The sequence below is a fragment of the Dermochelys coriacea genome, chromosome 6 (genome assembly GCF_009764565.3).
Source record: "Dermochelys coriacea isolate rDerCor1 chromosome 6, rDerCor1.pri.v4, whole genome shotgun sequence".
NCBI lineage: Eukaryota > Metazoa > Chordata > Testudines > Dermochelyidae > Dermochelys > Dermochelys coriacea.
Window position 1 is genome coordinate 8,045,966 of NC_050073.1, and position 18,808 is coordinate 8,064,773.

The following is an 18,808-nucleotide window of genomic DNA, read 5'->3' on the forward strand; positions in this document are numbered from 1 at the left end:
TCCCGCACTCTGAATCCCTCGGCCCCACCCCACAGCCTGGAGTTCCCTCCTGCACCCCAAACCCCACATCCTTGGCTGCATCCCAGAGCCCACACCCACAGCCTGTATCCCCTCCTGCACCCCAACCCCTCCTGCACGCTGAATCCCTAGGCTCCACCCCCCAGCTGGGAGCCCCCTCTTGCACCCCTCATCTCCAGCCCCACCCCAGAGCCCAGACCCTCTCCCGCATCTCAACTCCCTGCCCCAGCCTGGAGCTCCCTCCTGCACCCTGAACCCCTCATTTCTGGCCCCACCCCAGAGCCCTCGCCCCGGCCCCGGCCCCGGCCCAGGGAAAGGGAGGGAGGGGGAATGTAATGAGCGGGGGGGGCAGGGGCTCAGGGAAGGGGCGGGGCTAGAGCGTTCGGTGTCGCGACCCTAGAACGTTGGCAGCCCTAGGCCAAGCCAGGAGGCTTGGCGGCCTTACTGAGGAGGCCTGGGGGCACTCTAGCCCCCAACCCCGCTCTATGATCCCTGAGGGGGCGTTCTAGCCCCTCCACACCCCACCTCCGTGATCCCTGAGGAGGCGGGGGAGAGGGAGCGTTCTAGCCCCGCCCCTCGCCGCGGTCCGGGGGGGGAGGGGGCCGCTGCTGGTGCACGGCCGCGGGGCGGCTCCTCTCTAGCCACCGCCCCGCAGAGTCGCTGCTCCGCGCTGAGCCGGCCGGGCTGGGAAGATGGCGGCGAGCAGGAGAGTGGGCAAGGTGCGGGGGCCGGGCCGGGTCTCTGGCCCTCCCAGCCCCCCGCGGGCTGATCGCACCGGCCCGGGGGGAGGGCTGGGATGAAGCGCGCGGGGGGGGAGTTGGGGGCTGGGATGAAGCGCGCGGGGGGGGGAGTTGGGGGCTGGGATGAAGCGCGCGGGGGGGGGGAGTTGGGGGCTGGGATGAAGCGCGGGGGGGGAGTTGGGGGCTGGGATGAAGCGCGCGGGGGGGGGAGTTGAAGCGGGGGGGGAGTTGGGGGCTGGGATGAAGCGCGTGGGGGGGGAGTTGGGGGCTGGGATGAAGCGCGCGGGGGGGGGGAGTTGGGGGCTGGGATGAAGCGCGCGGGGGGGGGAGTTGGGGGCTGGGATGAAGCGCGCGGGGGGGGGAGTTGGGGGCTGGGATGAAGCGCGCGGGGGGGGGAGTTGGGGGCTGGGATGAAAGCGCGCTGGGTGGGGGGGGAGTTGGGGGCTGGAGAAGCGCGCGGGGGGGGGAGTTGGGGGCTGGGATGAGCGCGCGGGGGGGGGAGTTGAAGCCGCGGGGGGGGAGTTGGGGGCTGGGATGAAGCGCGCGGGGGGGGGAGTTGGGGGCTGGGATGAAGCGCGCGGGGGGGGAGTTGGGGGCTGGGATGAAGCGCGCGGGGGGGGGGGGGTTGGGGGCTGGGAGTGAAGCGCGCGGGGGGGGGGGGAGTTGGGGGCTGGGGATGAAGCGCGGGGGGGGAGTTGGGGGCTGGGATGAAGCGCGCGGGGGGGGGGGTTGAAGCGGGGGGGGAGTTGGGGGCTGGGATGAAGCGCGGTGGGGGGGAGTTGGGGGGCTGGGATGAAGCGCGTGGGGGGGGAGTGGGGGCTGGGATGAAGCGCGCGGGTGGGGGAGTTGGGGGCTGGGATGAAGCCGCGGGGGGGAGTTGGGGGCTGGGATGAAGCGCGCGGGGGGGGAGTGGGGGGCTGGGATGAAGCGCGCGGGGGGGGGGAGTTGGGGGCTGGGATGAAGCGCGCGGGGGGGGAGTTGAAGCGCGGGGGGGGAGTTGGGGGCTGGGATGAAGCGCGCGGGGGGGGGAGTTGGGGGCTGGGATGAAGCGCGCGGGGGGGGAGTTGGGGGCTGGGATGAAGCGCGCGGGGCGGGAGTTGAAGCGGGGGGGGGAGTTGAAGCGCGGGGGGGGGAGTTGGGGGCTGGGATGAAGCGCGCGGGGGGGGGAGTTGGGGGCTGGGATGAAGCGCGGGGGGGGAGTTGGGGGCTGGGATGAAGCGCGGGGGGGGGAGTTGGGGGCTGGGATGAAGCGCCTGGGGGCTGTGGATGATGGCGGGACCGGGCTGGGGAGTTGGGGGGCTGGGGAGTTGCAGGGTGTGCGGCTGGGTGAGGTGAGGGGGCTGGTTGTGGGACACAAGGTAAGGCTGTGGTGGGAGCTTTGCATTACTTTCACTTTTGTTTGGGTGCCCTTGGCTAGCCCGGGGGGTGCTGGACCCACCCTAGGTCTCTGCTGTGGCTCCAGGTCCCGTTGTGGCGCCAAAGGCCCCCTGCAATGAGGTTAACCCCTTCCTGTGTCTCTCCCTCCACCCCCCCATCCCGTCACACCTGCCCCTGCCCTTTGCTTGTCATGTGCCTGGAGCCGGATCAAAGGTAAAGCTGTGATCCCTGTGCAAGGGGGGTTGGGTGGTTGTCTCCAGCTCTGGTCAGCATCTGGCTGCCCAACCCCATGACCAGACGGGAATAAAACCTAGATTTAAAATAATGACTTGTAATGTATCAAAATCACGCTGGTGGGGGTGGGGTGGCTGGAGTGACCTACAGAAACAAGTGGGGCCCTGGACCCCCTTAGGGCAAGGTGTTGGGGGATGACACACAAGTTCACCCTTTGTGTCTTGGCCAACTTCGGACAAATGCACCATGCTGACCCTGGTGGTGCCAGCTTTACAAAGGATCCAGGCCAGATTGCCATGGAGGGGGAGCTGTGGGGGAGGGGAGGGCGGGGTGGTTCTGGTCGAAGTGAGGATGAAGCAGGAAGAAAGGAAGCATTTAATTTAATAGAGCAATGTCTAAAAGTAAGTGTCAGGACCAGGCAGGTGCTTTCACTTTCTATGGCTGCTGCCTCGGACGGAAGTCCCTGGCTGGTTTCTTGGAAACCAAAAGTGCAGGGAGAGGATGAATGGGGAGCCTCAGGGGATGCGGGCTGAGCTGAGGGAGTGGACTCTCTCTGGGGAGGGGAGCCCTAGAGTAGAGTGAGGTGGGGAGACTGGGTAACCCAAGGGTCCCTCCAGTCCCTGGGAGTTGGGATGCCCCACTAGGGGGAGGTGAGCGGCTGGGTTGCTAGCAGTAGGAGGCTCTGTTGTTTATTTGCCTTTGGGAGCAGGAAGTGAGTTTATTGTGTCCCCCCCTCCTTTCAGTGAGTTTCTGAGAAATGTGCCTGGGCCACCTGCAGAGATGGGCAGAGCCCAGCTCAGCTCTTGGTTGCTGCAGCGCTGGTGTGGGGAGATTATGGGCGAGAGAGGGTGGCTCGCAGTGGTCCCAGTTGTGTGGGCTTTACGGGATGGGCGAACACCGCCCCAGGGTGTTTACATTTGCTCAATGCTCCATACTTCCCGGAGCCGGGGAGGGCTATGGCTGACCACTTTTAAGCAGTGGTCCTGTACTAAATCAATGCAGCTGCTGCCGGAGCGTCGCTTTGGCTGCAGGGTCTCAGCAGCGCTCAGGTTTGCCCCGGTTGTCCCTCTGTCTTGCCGGGAGGGTGGCCAGGTCACGTTTCAGTGAGTGACGTTGCAACCTAGCACATAGGGTCACAGTACCCCTGTGGATGGCTGTGGCTGAAACCCTGAAGCATGAGCATCAGGAACACAAGACATAAACTGGAACTGAGCCCCAGGGCTGCCGAACCCAGTCCTTGCCATCACAAGCAGCCTTGTCATACAACTGCACTTATAAATTTACCCAGTGGAGGGGATGACAAGTGGGGACTAGAGCAGGTTCCTGGTGTGTATGTGTGTAAGGAACTGGAATTCACCCCTTCCCTCCCCTCAGAAAGATCTGAATTGGTGCCCCTGGTGGTTTGGTTTGTGCTGCTACATGGGGGTGGATGGGGAAGTGGGAGTCTGAGGCCTATTGGGGTGGCAATTTTAGTGAGCAGAAGGCTGGGGCCAATTGGGGGGCAGCTCTGAGGTGGGGACGGGGTGTGGTCCCTGATGGCTCGGCTCTCTCCATTGCAGGAGCTGGATGACTTGAAGAGGTCTGGGTCCCGTTGCTTGAAGGACATTGAGGTGGACGACACCAACGTTCTCCTGTGGAAAGGGCTCCTGGTGCCGGTGAGTGTGGGGACTGGGAGATTGGAGGGGTGGGGGCAGGGGTTCAGCAGTGGTTGCTTGCCCCAGGGGGGGTCTGTGCTGTCCAAGGCAGATGGGGCAAGCCCCCAGTTCTTCCCAGGGATCAGTGTTTGCTGGCTCTGTAGCTTTCAGTCCTCTCTCTCCTGCCCGATGACCAGGACAATCCTCCGTACAACAAAGGTGCTTTCCGAATCGAGATCAGCTTCCCAGCCGAGTACCCCTTCAAGCCCCCCAAGGTCACCTTCAAAACTAAAATCTACCACCCCAATGTGGACGAGAAGGGGCAGGTCTGCCTGCCCATCATCAGTGCTGAGAACTGGAAACCCGCCACGAAGACGGATCAAGGTACATGCCCCCCTGCCACATGTTCATGCCTCCAAGAAGCTAGTGGGGGTGGTGACCAGAAGCGCTGGGTCTGTGGAGTCTGGGGGGTTACAATAAGGGTGGCAGTGATGTGGCTATAGGGGTGAGTGAGGATGGCGGGCTGGGGCAGTTTATGTGCCAGGACCAGTGCAGGTGGGTGAGGCTGGTATCCTGTGGGGTGGGTGGCGTTGGCAGCAGTCAGCATGGGTGGGTGAGGCTGGTACCCTGTGGGACAGCTGGCAGTACCAGGGGACAGCATGGGTGGGTGAGGCTGCTACTGTGTGGGGTGTCTGGGGGCCGGGGCCAGTGTGCAGGAGCAGGCACACCCTGCCCCTCTCCATGCCGTGCTCACCCCCTCCCTGCCCCTCTGTGCAGTGATCCAGGCTCTGATCGCGTTGGTGAACGAGCCTGAGCCAGGCCACCCGCTGCGTGCCGACCTGGCCGAGGAGTTCACCCGTGACTACAAGAGGTTCCTGCGCAATGCCGAGGATCACACCCGCAAATTCAGTGAGAAGCGGCCCTGCGAGTGACCCTGCTCCTGCTCTGGCACCCCGCTGCCGACTCCTGGTGGGGAAGACTCACTGTTCCAGGCAGGGGTGGGGCCTATGCACTTAGTGGGTGGGGCCAAAGTGGCCTCTCCCACCCTTGCATGCTGTCATGGCGATGCACCCCACGGAATTCTGGGGCATGTGCCCCACCCCTGCCCAGGCTAAGGGGGGACCCAGCACCTCACGGTAGCACTGTTGTCACTTGTAGGAGCCTTTCAACTGTGAGGGGGCACTGAAGCCCTGGGGGGTTTTGAAGTTGGGTGCGTGGGCTTTTCCCTTCCCTTCATTGATTGACTCCTTTGCTCACCCCATCTTCACTGGGGGCCCCCAGGCCCGCCAGGAGTGGCCGGGCCAAAGGCCACTCCCTGGGCACTGAGCTTTATGCCACGAACCCCACTGCCTCTGTTGATCTTGTTTTGGTTTGTCGCCTGGCACTTTAAAACCTCAGCTGCAAAGACTGGAGGGGAGGGTGGGGGGGTGGGGAGAGCAGCCCCAAATGCCTTCCCTGCACCCAGCCCATGCAGACAGGTAGTGATGGGGGGGGAATACCCCCCAGGAGCTCTGCAGCTGGGCAGGTGACTGGGGCTGCGTGGGGGGGGGGGGTGTCAGGCTGGAGGGTGATTCTGGGTTGGTAGTGTGATGAGAAATGTTTTTTTTTTTTTAAAATAGCCCCTTTGTCGGTGGGGGGTTGTGTGTGAAATAACTTCCTTTTTCTGGTCAATAAAAATGGACCGTGATCCCTCCACTCCCAAGTGCAGATCCCCCCCTTGGATGATTTCCCAGGCAGCTGCTCCCCCGCCACAAGCTGGTGTGGGGCCAATCCCTGGGGACCTCGGACTATCTCTAGACTCTTCCTCTTTCCTGCTGTTCCTGCCCCAGCCACTTCCCCCCTCCCCCTTTGAGGTGGGATTGGAGCAGATGCCCTGAGGATGAATCATTCTGATCTCCGCCCCACGCACCACACTGGAGGGGAAGGGCTCTGAGTCCTGTCCCAGCTCCCTGGGCCAGCATGTTCCTGTGGAGCTGGGTGCTGTTCCTAGTCAGCTCCCCCCAGCCCCTCCCTCCCCAGTTATCATGGGCTGGCTTGAGGTTCAGACCATGGAGTTGCCCAGCTGAGAGCTGCCAAAGCCATGTGTGTGATCCTATAGGGCCCCCCAGACAGTGCAGGGGGGGCTGCATTCCCAGGGGACATAAAACTGAGGTCTTTGGCTGCTTGTGCCCATTAAAAATCTCACAGGCGGGTGATCACACCCTGCCCCTCTCTCTCCTCCCTTGGTATGGTCCACTCCTCCACTTTGTCCTAAATGCAGGTCACCTCAGCACCCTGACCCTGCACCTCCAGAGGCCAGGGCCACCTCTGATGGCCCTTGAGCAGCTGCTGCCTTGTGCCCTGGAGCTGGGGGAAGTGGCTGCTGTTGGTGCTGTCATCGGTCGGGACCATCCACAATCTAGCACTAACAAGACTCTGCCACCAGAGGGCAGCACAGAGCTATGGGGCCTGTGGTTATGGGCTGGAAGGGAGCAGGGGTCTGTGCACTAGCGTATGACTTCCAGGCCCTCTGCTGAGCACCTGCTGTGGGATTTGGCAGAGCTGAGCCAAGGCCCAGAGCAGAAGCCTGCACTTCGACAAGGCCCTTCAGAGCTTGGAAGATCATTTGTACCCAGCTGGCTGTCACATTGGCACCAGCAGGAAGGCAGCCCTGGTTCACTGTCACTTGGAGTCAGGCAGCTGCTGTGGGGGTAGCCCTACGTGTGGGGAGCTTGGTTGTAATGGACCCTGGGAGTGCCAGGAGAACTACCCCTACTGCGGTCAGCCAAAGACGCATTCCAGACACCCGCTGCCAGCTGGGATCCACGAGGAGCGCTGGCCCCAGCCCTATGGTGAAATGTGCTCATCTGGCGTTGGCAGGGGGCAGAGGTGACTTCCTGCTGCTGATGGGCATCGCTCCTGACTGGGCTGCAGCCACAGACACATCTGTCGCGCCCTGGCCAAGGAATGTGGCCAATGCTGATGGAGCCCTTGATCTTTCCGAGCTAACCACAAGAAACCGCCCTGGTCTGCCTGAGCTTGGAGCAGTTATGCTTTACTGGATCTGCCAGGGTCTCTCATGCACGCTTGAGCCGGGGGCTCCTGCAGGGCTGGGAAGGGGGTAGGCAGGAGATGGCCGTGGAGGATTACAAGCAGAAGAGATGCCATGTTTGAGGAGAGCTCCAGGACAGACCTGTTGGGAGAGTGGGAGCATGTATTGTGGAAGTCGAATGCCTGACGGGGGCCTTGTTTCAGGAACTCTGCCTTGGAGGGGTCCCTGCCACTTACCACACACCCCAGCGAGGCGTTAGTGGCACCTGTTGGAAGCTTACTCTGTCTCCCACTAACTGGGGCATCCTCAGCCAAGGACTCCAGGGGCTGGGAGAGGGGCCAGGGGCCAGGCCCGCGTATCCTGCCCATAGCGGGTCTGCTGAGCAGTCGTTGCGCACAAGGCTGAACCAGGCTGGGGGGTGGGCTCTGTTGAAAAGAGGCCACTAGAAAGAAAAGGTTGTAACCCCCCCATGCCCCTTTCCCTATCTTGGGCAGTGGAGAGAAGATGCCCCTGGAACTGCCCTGCCCTGCTGGACCATCTTCTCTCTCCCTCCCCCCCCCCCCCCTCATGGAGGGGACCACCACAGGGGCAGTGCTGAGCTTCCTGCACTTCTTATTCAGGAGGTTGGGGGAGGGAGGGGATAATTCCTTCCCATCATGCTCTGGGGTGGGGGGGGGTAAGGCCTTTCTCCAGAGCAGGAAACTCTCTCCCCACCCATGCCCACATCTACCCTGCCCCCATGGAGTGTTCAGACATAGGCTCCCAGCTCAGCCAGGGGCTGGGCTAGGCCGACAAACGGGGGTGGAGGTGCCCCATCCTACATGGGCCTGCAGGGAGAACACACGCCCCATGGTGGTGTCCTGGTGGGGTTGGACTGCTGGGGTGGGTGCAGCACCCCACTCCCCCATACCTAGCCCGATCTGCCCCTCTGGGAGGAGGTGATATCCAGGCACCAGGGAGCCCCTCGCTCCCATGTAGGCAGTGAGATGGAAGGTAGAAAGGATGGAACATGTAAACCCCTGGGCACATGAGCGCTCCCATCTCCGGTAGCACCCCCTGCAGTTCCTCACCCATGCCCCCTGTGCCAGGCTGAATGTCTGGGCAGTCCCTCCTCACCCATGCTGCCGGGCACTCTCTCTGCTTCCCCAGCTGGCTGCTCCCCCTGCCCACCTCATTTCTTCTTGGTCTTCACCAGCCCCTTGTCCACCAGGCTGCGGTACAGCTCCTGGATGTAGGTGTAGACACATTTGGAATCTGGGAAGCTCATGCGCACCATGTCCTCCACTTCCAGCAGTGGGGCGCAGTCAGCATGCTGCCTGTGGGGCAAGAGGCAAGGGGTCAGCACAGCAGCGCTACCCTCGGCCACTCAGCTTGGCACCCTTGGTTTGCTCTATGTGTCCCCTGGGCATGGCTGTCCCACTGACCTCCCCGGCCAAAGACCCCCTACCCTGAGCCATGACCCCTCTGCAAACCAGGCAGTGTTTGATGCCAGTGGGCAAAGGGAAAGTGGCCCGGGATGTGCCTGTTGTGACGGGATGGGAAGGGACCACAAAGCTGGTGCCCTAGGGAAGGGCTCAACGTCCAGTCCAGGCTGGAGGGTGCGTTCCTGGAGCTGCTTCCAGCCCTGTCCCAGCGGGGCCGTGCCCTGCCCTGATTGGGTTTGGCTGTGAAGCTGGGCCCACGCTGTCAGGGTCATTGTGCTCTGGCCTCAGGAAGTTGGGGGGGGGGCGGCGGCGATGGCAGAGCTACCAGAAGCCACAGGGTGGCCAAGCTGCAGAGGGAGTACCGCTAATTAGCTAACAGCCTCAATTATTGGATGCAGTACCCAGCAGGGTCTCCTACACCAGCTGACGTAGGGTGGGGTGCTACACCCAGTGCCCGCTGCTGGGGAGGGTGGGGCTGGACAGTGCAGGCTCCTCCCCATCCCTGGTGTCACAGCACCCCTACTGGGCAACTGCAGATTCCTATTCTGCCTCCAAGCCCCATGTCGGATGGATGGCAGAAGCCCTTCCCTGGGTGGGGCTGGCTACCCTGGGCATTGGGGGGTGAGGTGTAGGGTGCACTCACTCAGCAGTGGCAAAAGCCAGGGCAAAGTTCTCCCTGCGGTTGGCTGGGTCAAGAGCCGTGTAGTCGAAGGCATCAGGGAAGAACTTGTGGATGAGGGCGCAGAAGGCCAAGCCACTACTCCAGCTGGAGGAGAAGTTCTGGATGTCCACATGCTGGCAGCCGGGCAGTAGAGTAGGGACACAAGGAGGGAGAGCCAGTCAGCCCCACTAGCACAGGGTGGACTTCCCCTCTAGTCTCTTTGTGGGCACTGCAGGGTCTGGGGGTGCCCGATCCTATGGGCTGCCCACCCCTCCCATGCACTAGGAAGAGAGGCTGGGGCAGAAAGCTGGCAGCTATGTTCTCTAGCCATCTCCACAGTGGATGGGCGGCAGCGCTGTGTCCAACGTGGCAGAGGCCTGCCTGCTGCACGCAGGCGGTCTCCTGCTTTTCCTCCTCTCCATGTTGTAGTCAGCACTGGTGACCCAGGGCCTTGGGGCAGAGCTGCTCACCCGGGGATGGTAGAACCCCCCATGCTGTACCCCTTGGGCCAGCCACCTGCCCCAATGCTTCCCAGGGGCTATCCTAGCTGCCTCCCCTTGCCATCTTTCCCCCCGGGGCCAGGTCTAGTCACCCCCACAAAGGCACCTACCTCACCCTTGCCAGGCTCTCACCTCATAGCCGCGCGTCTTGGCACGACACCACTCCAGCAGCATGTTCTTGATGGCGTTGGCACCTCCTGTCTTCTTGATGTTGGGGGCAGGGCCGCTGGCTGCCCTGCAGGGGGGAGGGGGGATGGAGGGGCCAGTGTCACAGAGAGAAGGAACAATGCGCATTCTGCTGCAGAGCCCCAGAGCTGGGGCAGTGACTGGCCAGGTCCCCTCCCTCCCGCATCCCTCGGCCTTCCCTCCCTGTCCCACCAGCCCCTGAGCCTGCATGGGGTCAGGAGCTGAAGGGGTTAACCTCCATGGTACCCTTGGTGCCACAAGAGCTGCCCTGAGCACTTTGCCCCTAATGTCCAGTGGCAGTGAGTTCCACAGGTGACTAGGTGCCCCTCCCTACACCCTCTCTTGGCATGTTTCTCTTTAATGGCACTGGGCACTCTCCATTGGTTGACCGACCAGGGCCTATGCTCCAAGCTCCGCCCACTCGTGTGAAGGCCAGCCCATTCGTAGCCCCTGGGGAAGGTTAATATGGGATTGCGCACCCCCCAAATTTCTCCACAAGGGCCTTGCGGGACTGGGCCCTGGGTGCCAGGCGGGGTCGGGTCAGCTCCCTCCGATCCAGCGCTGGTCTCTTTGGCTTCTCTTTGGGGGGCACAGCTCCTTCAGGTGCAGGGCTCTGTCCGCTGTCCTGGTGGGCTGTCCCTCCAGTGCTGCGAAGAGGTGGGAAGCGGATCAGAGAATGGGCCAGGAAGAGAGGGGTTGGTGTGTTGTGGCGAGGTGGGGGGCAGGCTCTCCCCATCCTTGGCTGTATGCCTCCACCTCCCTGCCTGGCACCAGGGGGTGCTGTGCTGGGGGTAGGAGCCCCTTATCCTGGTATTGGGGACCCCTGCGGGTGCTCTCACCTGGCGCTGCCACCTGGAGTGGCTTCTCGGCCTTGGGAGGTGCCTCCTGAAAGGAATTTACAAAGTTTTGATGTTAAAAACAGAAACCACAAGCTCAACTGGGTATCTGAGATTGGGGGGCTGTGCTGGGGGGGTGACCTTGTGTGAGTGGGAGGGGGGACTGGGGGGCTGTGCTGGGGGGACTCTGCGGGGCTATGGTGAGGGGGTGTCCCCTCCCTGTATTCTTCCCCCACCCTCATTCCCTGATTCAATTGGCCTTACCCGGCTGGGGGGCCCCAGTCTCCTTCCCAAAGGCAGTGTCCCCTGTGGGGCTGGCCAGCCCCTCGCCGGGGGAGCTGGGTGCAGGCTCATCCCATGCCTCCTCCTCGCCCCCCATCTCTGGGGACAGTGGTTCCTCTGAGGTGCTCCCACCATGCCCCTGGGAGGGAACAAAGCCCTTTAACAGACCCCTGCCCCCCAAATCCTAGACCCCTGTTGCTAGCCCCAGCTCCTGTCCTCCCCTGCATGGCCTCCCCACCCCCTCAGGTGATATTTGAACCCACCTGCCCTGGGGGTTACCACCGGGGTTGAGTCCCACAGCCCATCCCGAGCCCTGAGCCGCTCCTTGTGATGGCCTGGGCATGCTTGTGCCCCCACAGCATCAGGGAGGGCACATGGGCACCCGCAGCACCCTCTGGGCATGCTGGCCCTGTGGGGAGGTATGTGGGGGGGGGTTTCCCTCCTCCCTCCCATTACTGCATCTGACCCAGGGGGACACTCACCTCTCTGGCCACGGCACTGCTGGCCTCCTCGGCTTCAGTCCGTTTCTTCTCTGGCTCGGCCCCTCCAGCCCCCTCCTGGGGCTCAGGCCCAGACCCACCTACTGCCTCCCTTTCCTCTGCCCTAGCCCCCTGCCCCCCATCTTCCCTCTCCTGTGCTCCAGCCCCAGAATCCCCTGCTCCCCCTGCCTCACCGCCCCCCTTAGCATCGCTCCCAGCATCCCCTGCTCCCCCTGCCTCACCGCCCCCCTTAGCTTCGCTCCCAGCATCCCCTGCTCTCCAGGCCTCACCACCCCCCTTAGCATGGCTCCCAGCATCCCCTGCTCCCCCTGCCTCACCGCCCCCCTTAGCATCGCTCCCAGCATCCCCTGCTCCCCCTGCCTCACCACCCCCCTTAGCATCGCTCCCAGCATCCCCTGCTCCCCCTGCCTCACCGCCCCCCTTAGCATAGCTCCCAGCATCCCCTGCTCCCCCTGCCTCACCGCCCCCCTTAGCATCGCTCCCAGCATCCCCTGCTCCCCCTGCCTCACCGCCCCCCTTAGCATCGCTCCCAGCATCCTCTGCTCTCCCGGCCTCACCACCCCCCTTAGCTTCGCTCCCAGCATCCCCTGCTCTCCCGGCCTCACAGCCCCCCTTAGCATCGCTCCCAGCATCCCCTGCTCTCCCGGCCTCACCGCCCCCCTTAGCATCGCTCCCAGCATCCTCTGCTCTCCCAGCCTCACCGCCCTCCTTAGCATCACTCCCAGCATCCCCTGCTCTCCCGGCCTCACCACCCCCCTTAGCTTCGCTCCCAGCATCCCCTGCTCTCCCGGCCTCACCGCCCCCCTTAGCATCGCTCCCAGCATCCCCTGCTCTCCCAGCCTCACCGCCTCCCTTAGCTTCGCTCCCAGCATCCCCTGCTCTCCCGGCCTCACCGCTCCCCTTAGCATCGCTCTCAGCATCCTCTGCTCTCCCAGCCTCACCGCCCCCCATAGCATCGCTCCCAGCATCCCCTGCTCCCCCTGCCTCACTGCCCCCCTTAGCATCGCTCCCAGCATCCCCTGCTCTCCAGGCCTCACCGCCCCCCATAGCATCGCTCCCAGCATCCCCTGCTCCCCCTGCCTCACTGCCCCCCTTAGCATCGCTCCCAGCATCCCCTGCTCTCCCGGCCTCACCGCCCTCCTTAGCATCACTCCCAGCATCCCCTGCTCTCCCAGCCTCACCGCCCCCCATAGCATCGCTCCCAGCATCCCCTGCTCTCCCGGCCTCACCACCCCCCTTAGCTTCGCTCCCAGCATCCCCTGCTCTCCCAGCCTCACCGCCCCCCATAGCATCACTCCCAGCATCCCCTGCTCTCCCCTTCTCCCCCAACCCATCCCCATCCCGAGCCACCTCCTTGGCTCCAGTCCCAGCCACCCCTTCAGTCTCCTTAGCCACAGCCCCGGGCTCCTCTGCTGTCGGCCTGGGGCGAGGGGCGCCTTCCTGCACCTCCATCTCTGGAAGGAGACAAGAGGCATGTGGGTCAGATGGGGGCAGCAGAGACCTGGATAGGGGCTGTGAGAGACCCCCCCCGACTGGCCTGCCTAGGGACCGGCCTACCAGATCCCCCCAGCGCTCTGTCTACTCCCACCCCTGAGCTCCATCATTGCCAAGTTTGGGCGGGGGGGCAGGAGGCATCGGCTCACCCTCTGCTGGCCATACCATGGCATTGTGGGGCCTGCAGTAGGCAGCTTACATCAGCTCCAATGCAGTTCTTTTTCTTGGGGGTGGGGGGAAGGGAATACAGCCTGGGGGAGAGATTGAGGGGGGGAGAGAGAATGGGGGGCACACAGACACCTTGGTGTGGGGGAGAGATTGGGGAAACCTGGAAGGAGAGGAAATGGGGGCACACACAGCCCCTGGTGTAGGGGAGCTGCAGGGTGTCCCTGCAATGGAGGGTTGCACCCAGGGACCTTGTGGGGGGGTATGGAGGGGTGCCGGGAGCCCCTGGTTCATGCAATGAACACCAGCGAGGTATGACTATGCGGTAAATACTGTAGGACCTACCTAAACCCGAGAGAGCTGGGGAGGCAGCCAGGGAGAGTGCCCTTGCGGCTGGCTGTGCTGTCAACCCTTTCAAGTGAAATAGGAGGCCAGGCTGAATGCTGGCCCTTTAAAGCAAGATGCCCCACCCCCCAACCCCTCCTAAACAATCCCCAGGGGCTGGAACAGGCCTCTGACTCAGGCTCCAAACCTGCAGTGAGGGGAGGGCACCTTGGAGATGGGGCAGGTGACCCCCTCCTCAGCAGCTAAATATACCCCTGACATTTACCGCTCTGCCAGACCCAGGGAATGGGGGATTTGCCAACCACGGACCTGCCACCCCCCTCATGGTAAATTACCTGCAGCCCCGGGCTTCCACCCCAGCTCTGCCAGTGCTCCTCTATTGCAACCTGCCATCCCCTGCTAGCCCAGCCCCAGGCTCCCCCCAGCTCTGTCAGTGCCCCTCAATCTCACCCCACTGCCCCCGCTAGCCCAGCCCCAGGCTTCCATCCCAGCTCTGCCAGGGCCCCTGTATCCCACCCCATTGCCCCCTGCTACTCCACCCTGGGCTCCCCCCATTCTGCTAGTGCCCCCCAATTCCACCCAGATGTTCCCTGCTACCCAGTTCCCCCAGTTCTTCCAGTGCCCCTCTATTCTGACCCACCTCTCTCAGCTACCCAGCCCCAGGCTCCCCCCAGTTATTCCAGTGCCCCTCAGTCCCACCGCATTGCCCCCTGCTAGTCCAGCCCTGTGATCCCAACCTGCAGCCCCTGTTATTCCAGACCTGGGCTCCCATGAGCTGCCTTTAATTCAGATGGTCTCTCCCAGTGCCTGAGAGAGGAAAGAGGGTTAGGGTGTTTCCAGGGGCTCCCCCAGTGCCTGAGAGAGGAAAGCGGGTTGGGGGGATTCCAGGGGCTCCCCCAGTGCCTGAGAGAGGAAAGCGGGTTGGGGGGATTCCAGGGGGATCCTGAGCCGGGGCAATGGGCAGTGGACCTGCACTCTGAGTCCCATAAGCCAGGGTAGGTGGTGTTTCCAGCCTGACCCAGCTCCCCCTACCAGAGAGGTTCATTCAATGCCCCACTTCCCCCCCACACCTGCTACGGGCCCTCCCTGGCATGGGGTTCTGGCTAGGGCTGCACCCACCTGCTGGCTGCTCCATGGGGCGGGCTGGTTCTGGGTTCGGTCCCCGTCTGTCCCACTCTTTGTGTCACCGCCCTTGGCACAGCCCCACTCTCGGGGCAGCACAGCCTATTTTTACCAGGAGAGGAACAGATGCCACTTTCATTTATACTCCTCCACAATGCCAGCTCCCCTGGTCCTCTGGGGGAGGGGGTGTTTCACTCTCCCAGGGTCACATTGGTGAGACCCCCTGGGATGAGCCTGAGGGGCTAAGGGGGGACCTCACCAGGCAGGAAGTGCAGCCACTAACCCTGGCAGGGGACTCTCATGCTGAGAGGTAGCAAATGGGGAGTGAATTGAAAGGACAAACAGCCACAGGGGATCCCACCCTGACAGCACCTGGAGCCCCTCCCTCCTCCACCCCAGGGTACTGTCCCTGCTCCAGGGGGTACCAGCCATTCAGCTTGGCATCCCAGGGCTGAAGCTAACAGAGCCATGAGGGAGTGCAAGGGGGACCACAGGGCATCTCCTCTCTGCACTGCTGGGGGTGCCCAAATACTGGGCAGGGTCCCCCTCCTGAGCCCGTGAGATGCAGGCACTTGGCTGCTGGAGCATCAGGGATTTGGGGGTTGCTCCCCACTGCACAGGCAGCCAACCAGGAAGGAGACTGCCCCACCTCCCAATCCTCATGAATGTCTCTGTGGAGCATCTAGGCCACTCTATGTAGTAGAACCTGTCTCAGTCCCCAGGGCAGCTCTGGGGCCTGGCATGCCAACCCAGCCAGATGTTGGGGTGCTAGGTAGTCATGTGGGCATCATCTATGAGGCAGAAGGAAAAGACAGGGTAGGTCCCACCTAATCCAGGCCTTGGGTGGCTCCCCTGCAGCCGTTCCTTGCCTCCCCTGGCATCTCAGGCTCAACTGTGCTGCTGCCTCCCTTCTAAAGGCAAAAGCTATGTGCTCTAACGGGTAGAGCCAGGAACTGGGAGTCAGGAGAGCTGGGTTCTGTCCTGATTCTGAGCTTGGGCAAGTCTCTGCCTCTTTTTGTGCCTCAATTTCCCCATGTGTAATATGGTGGTGGGGTGTGACAAACTGGGCATACACACTGCCTAGGACGAGCTGCCTGGCTCTGTTTAGCAGGAGGCTCAGACCATCACTGGCTCAGAGGCAGATGCCCCTTTCCATGTAAAATCATCAGCAGCAGAGACAGGCACTGCCACAGGGACACTGAGCCCAGGTCGTTCGTAAGTGGCAGGCAGGTGGTAAGACTGGCAGCCAGGGTAGGGCACGTTTTTGTGATGTGTTTGGGAGGCGATCGGACAGGGCCCGCTCCAGCCCCACTGGCTGTGGGGTCGGTCCCAGGTCCCACACTGTGGTGCCGCCACTTCTCCCAAGGGCTCATGGCGGGAGGTGCTGCCTGGGGTCAAATGGAGACAGTGGCTGGCGGAGCCAGGCTGTGTCTGGGTTCTGGCAACTCCCCTCCTGTCCTGGTTCCAGGGGACTCTGGGGGCATATTGCAAATAACAGCACAGCCCCCCTGTCCGCTGGCCCCCCAGTGTGATCATCCCCCAGCCCTGGAACCTCCACAGCCTGACAGACCCCACAATGACCCCCACCCCGTGTCTCCCACAGCCCTTGTTAGCTGACAGGCCCCCGCTGTGATCACCCCCAACCCCACACTCTTCCCAGCTGCTCTCATCCCCGCTGTCCCCGAAGCCCTGCGGGATCCCAGCCTGAGGCAGGTGACCCAGGAGCCTCTCTCCCTCCCCTGCACTCTCTGGGGCTGAGCCCCTACACCCTCTCCTCCCCCTGTGGTGGGCCACTGACCCTCCAGCTAGTCTAGGGTCATTAGACCTCCTAGCTTGTCTAGCAACAGCTAGATCTCTATGGTAACATGGCTGCGTCCATCGTCCCGTTTCCCATCCGGTATGTTCTAGCCTAGGTCCGGCCCCAGCTCTATGCTCTAATTGGGTTCCCCGCCTTCCTCCGGCGGCAGCTCCTCTCCGCTCTAGCTCCAGTCCCGGCACATCTCTATGGTTTGGAACTGGCCCCTCTAGTCGCCTGCCTATTTTCTCCCGCTCTCTTGCGGGTAACTCTGTGGTAGCTGAGTCCGCCACATCCCGGAAGTGGACCGCTCTCCCCCCCAAACCTGACTCTATTGTACCTTGGAGGAGAGAGGGGCCCATTATGCCGGAAGCGCCTGTTCCTGGCGTGTTTCCGGTTGGCGGCTGGGCGGGGGCGAGTCACGTTATATCCGGGAGAAAGGGGGCGGCCTGGGGCCTGACCTCTGACCCTTGGGCTCCGTGATCCCCCGAGGGGTCCCCGCACAGGGTCGGGGGCAGCTCTGAGGTGCGGGGCGAGCCCTCTCGGCGGGCCGGAGCCCCCCCAGTGCATTGGCTGGGGTCGGTTGGCCCGGCGGGGCGGGGGCGTTGCCCTGGGAGTGTGTAGGGGGTGGCCGCCCGGGGGGTGCTGCCGCCCTGGGGATGTGGGAGGGGACTGCACAGGGTGGTGTTGGGGGGCTGGGTGCCGCCCGGGGGGGGGGATGCCGCCCTGGGAGGGTGCGCTGTGTAGTGGTGGGGGGCCAGGGGCAGCCCTGGCGGGGGGGGGGTGTTGCGATCTTGGGGCATGAGGGGGACCGCACTAGGGGGCGGGAGTGGCAGCTCTGACAGGCTCTGTGTGTTTCCAGGAGCAAGTCACTGCCTCCCACCCCAACGCCGGGAACTCGGTCACTTGGGGCGCGATGGATCCGCTCAGGGCCCAGCAGCTGGCAGCTGAGCTGGAGGTGGAGATGATGGCTGACATGTACAACAGGTAATGACCCCATTGCGGCAGCTCCTTGTCAAGGGCAGGGTTGCATCCCCCCCCTCCCCCCCGCAGAGTGCGGCTTTCTGAGGTGTCATAGGTTTGAAAGCCAGCAGGGATCATTGTCTTCATCCGAATTGGAGACAGTCCGAGGAAGAGCCACAAGAATGTTTAAAGGATTAGAAAATATGCCGCCTAGTGATAGATTCCAGGAGCTCAATCTATTTAGCATAACCAAGAGCAGGTTAAGTGATGACTTGATCAGTTGGTAAGTACCTACATGGGAAACGAAACATATTTAATAATGGGGTGTTCAGTCTAGCAGAGAAAGGTCTAATATGATCCAATGGCTGGAAATTGAAGCTAGATAAATTTAAACTGGAAATAAGGCATCAGATTCTAATGGTGAGAGTAATTAACCATTGGAACAACTTACCAAGTGTCATGGTGTATTCTTCATCAGTGATGAGTTTTAAATCAAGATGGGATGTGGGTCACAATGAAGGGTAACTGATGGGCTGTGGGTGTGCTGGAGCTGAGGACTGGAACATCAAAAGGCCATGGGTTGGGATTGAGAGGAATTGGCAGAGCCCAGAACTGCAATAGCAGGGGTTGTGGATTGGGATTCAGGGGCACTGGCAGAACTGTGGGCAGGGTGTGGAGGGAATTCAGGGCTGGGATAATAGAGGGGTCTGTGGGGAGGAGGCAGGACTGGGGTCACAGGGGCTCCTGTGGATTCTCATGCTCTCCCCTTCTGTGGCCCAGAATGACCAACGCCTGTCACCGGAAGTGCGTCCCTCCCCACTACAAGGAGGCAGAGCTCTCCAAGGGGGAGTCTGTGTGCCTGGACCGCTGCGTCTCCAAGTACCTGGACATCCACGAGCGCATGGGCAAGAAACTGACAGAGCTTTCCATTCAGGATGAGGAGCTGATGAAGAGGATGCAGCAGGGGGCAGGGCCAGTGTAGGGGTTTGCTCTTGAACATGGACAGCATGCATGATTGGCCCAGTGGCCCCAGCATTGCATCCTGGACTCAACCCTGTGACCCCCATCAATAAAACCTCTGCAGTTGTGTATAAGCTAGGTCTTTTCCTGCAAGGACATTTCAAAGAGCAGGGGCTGGAATACACCAATGGGATGTTCCGCTTTCCTGCCCCCCACCTTGCTCCATCCCTGAGTGGATAGGATCCCAGTTCTGCCCTGTCCAGCTCACCCTCCCATTTAGCAGGCCAGTCTGGGTGGGGCTAAGAGCCCAGTTCTTTCCTTTTACCACTTCATGGGAGGAATGGGTTAATGGAGGTCAGTTCCTGCGTGGGGAGCAGCTCTGCAGGAGGCCAGGTTGATATCCGGCTGTTTTTTCCTCTTAGTACCCCAGTGTAGCTCTAGGGGGTGCTGTGCTGCTGGGGCAGGGGCTTATCTTCCTGGTGCACTGTAAAGCTCAGCTCCTCTTCTGCTGTGCACACTAAATATCCTTGGTACTGTCACT

General features: G+C 62.3%; 3 protein-coding genes across 5 annotated transcripts; 2 read left to right on the forward strand and 1 right to left on the reverse strand.

Annotated features, from left to right (window-relative positions):
* Window positions 1-472: 472 nt before the first annotated feature.
* Window positions 473-5,705, forward strand: UBE2L6 (ubiquitin conjugating enzyme E2 L6). The gene is made up of 4 exons (XM_038406786.2): window positions 473-737; window positions 3,929-4,024; window positions 4,201-4,387; window positions 4,781-5,705. The coding sequence occupies exons 1-4, from the start codon at window positions 711-713 to the stop codon at window positions 4,933-4,935; spliced, it is 465 nt and encodes a 154-aa protein (XP_038262714.1). The 5' UTR covers window positions 473-710; the 3' UTR covers window positions 4,936-5,705.
* A 792-nt stretch (window positions 5,706-6,497) lies between these two features.
* On the reverse strand, window positions 6,498-16,128 carry SMTNL1 (smoothelin like 1). Its single transcript, XM_043516324.1, has 12 exons — window positions 15,377-16,128; window positions 14,547-14,651; window positions 13,428-13,493; window positions 11,928-12,877; window positions 11,406-11,591; window positions 10,906-11,062; window positions 10,645-10,690; window positions 10,285-10,452; window positions 9,752-9,854; window positions 9,102-9,253; window positions 8,151-8,350; window positions 6,498-7,175 (listed from the first exon to the last, which is right to left on the reverse strand). Exons 2-11 carry the CDS (start codon window positions 14,560-14,562, stop codon window positions 8,206-8,208), a joined length of 1,989 nt encoding a protein of 662 aa, XP_043372259.1. The 5' UTR covers window positions 14,563-14,651; window positions 15,377-16,128; the 3' UTR covers window positions 6,498-7,175; window positions 8,151-8,205.
* A 535-nt stretch (window positions 16,129-16,663) lies between these two features.
* On the forward strand, window positions 16,664-18,401 carry TIMM10 (translocase of inner mitochondrial membrane 10). 3 transcript variants are annotated; one of them, XM_043516323.1, is made up of 3 exons: window positions 16,664-16,818; window positions 17,207-17,331; window positions 18,088-18,401. In XM_043516323.1, the coding sequence occupies exons 1-3, from the start codon at window positions 16,708-16,710 to the stop codon at window positions 18,287-18,289; spliced, it is 438 nt and encodes a 145-aa protein (XP_043372258.1). In that variant the 5' UTR covers window positions 16,664-16,707; the 3' UTR covers window positions 18,290-18,401. The 3 variants fall into 3 exon arrangements, with proteins under 3 accessions (XP_043372258.1, XP_038262716.1, XP_038262717.1); XM_038406788.1 differs by having other exon boundaries at window positions 16,708-16,869; XM_038406789.2 differs by lacking the exon at window positions 16,664-16,818 and adding an exon at window positions 16,901-16,922.
* Window positions 18,402-18,808: the final 407 nt, after the last annotated feature.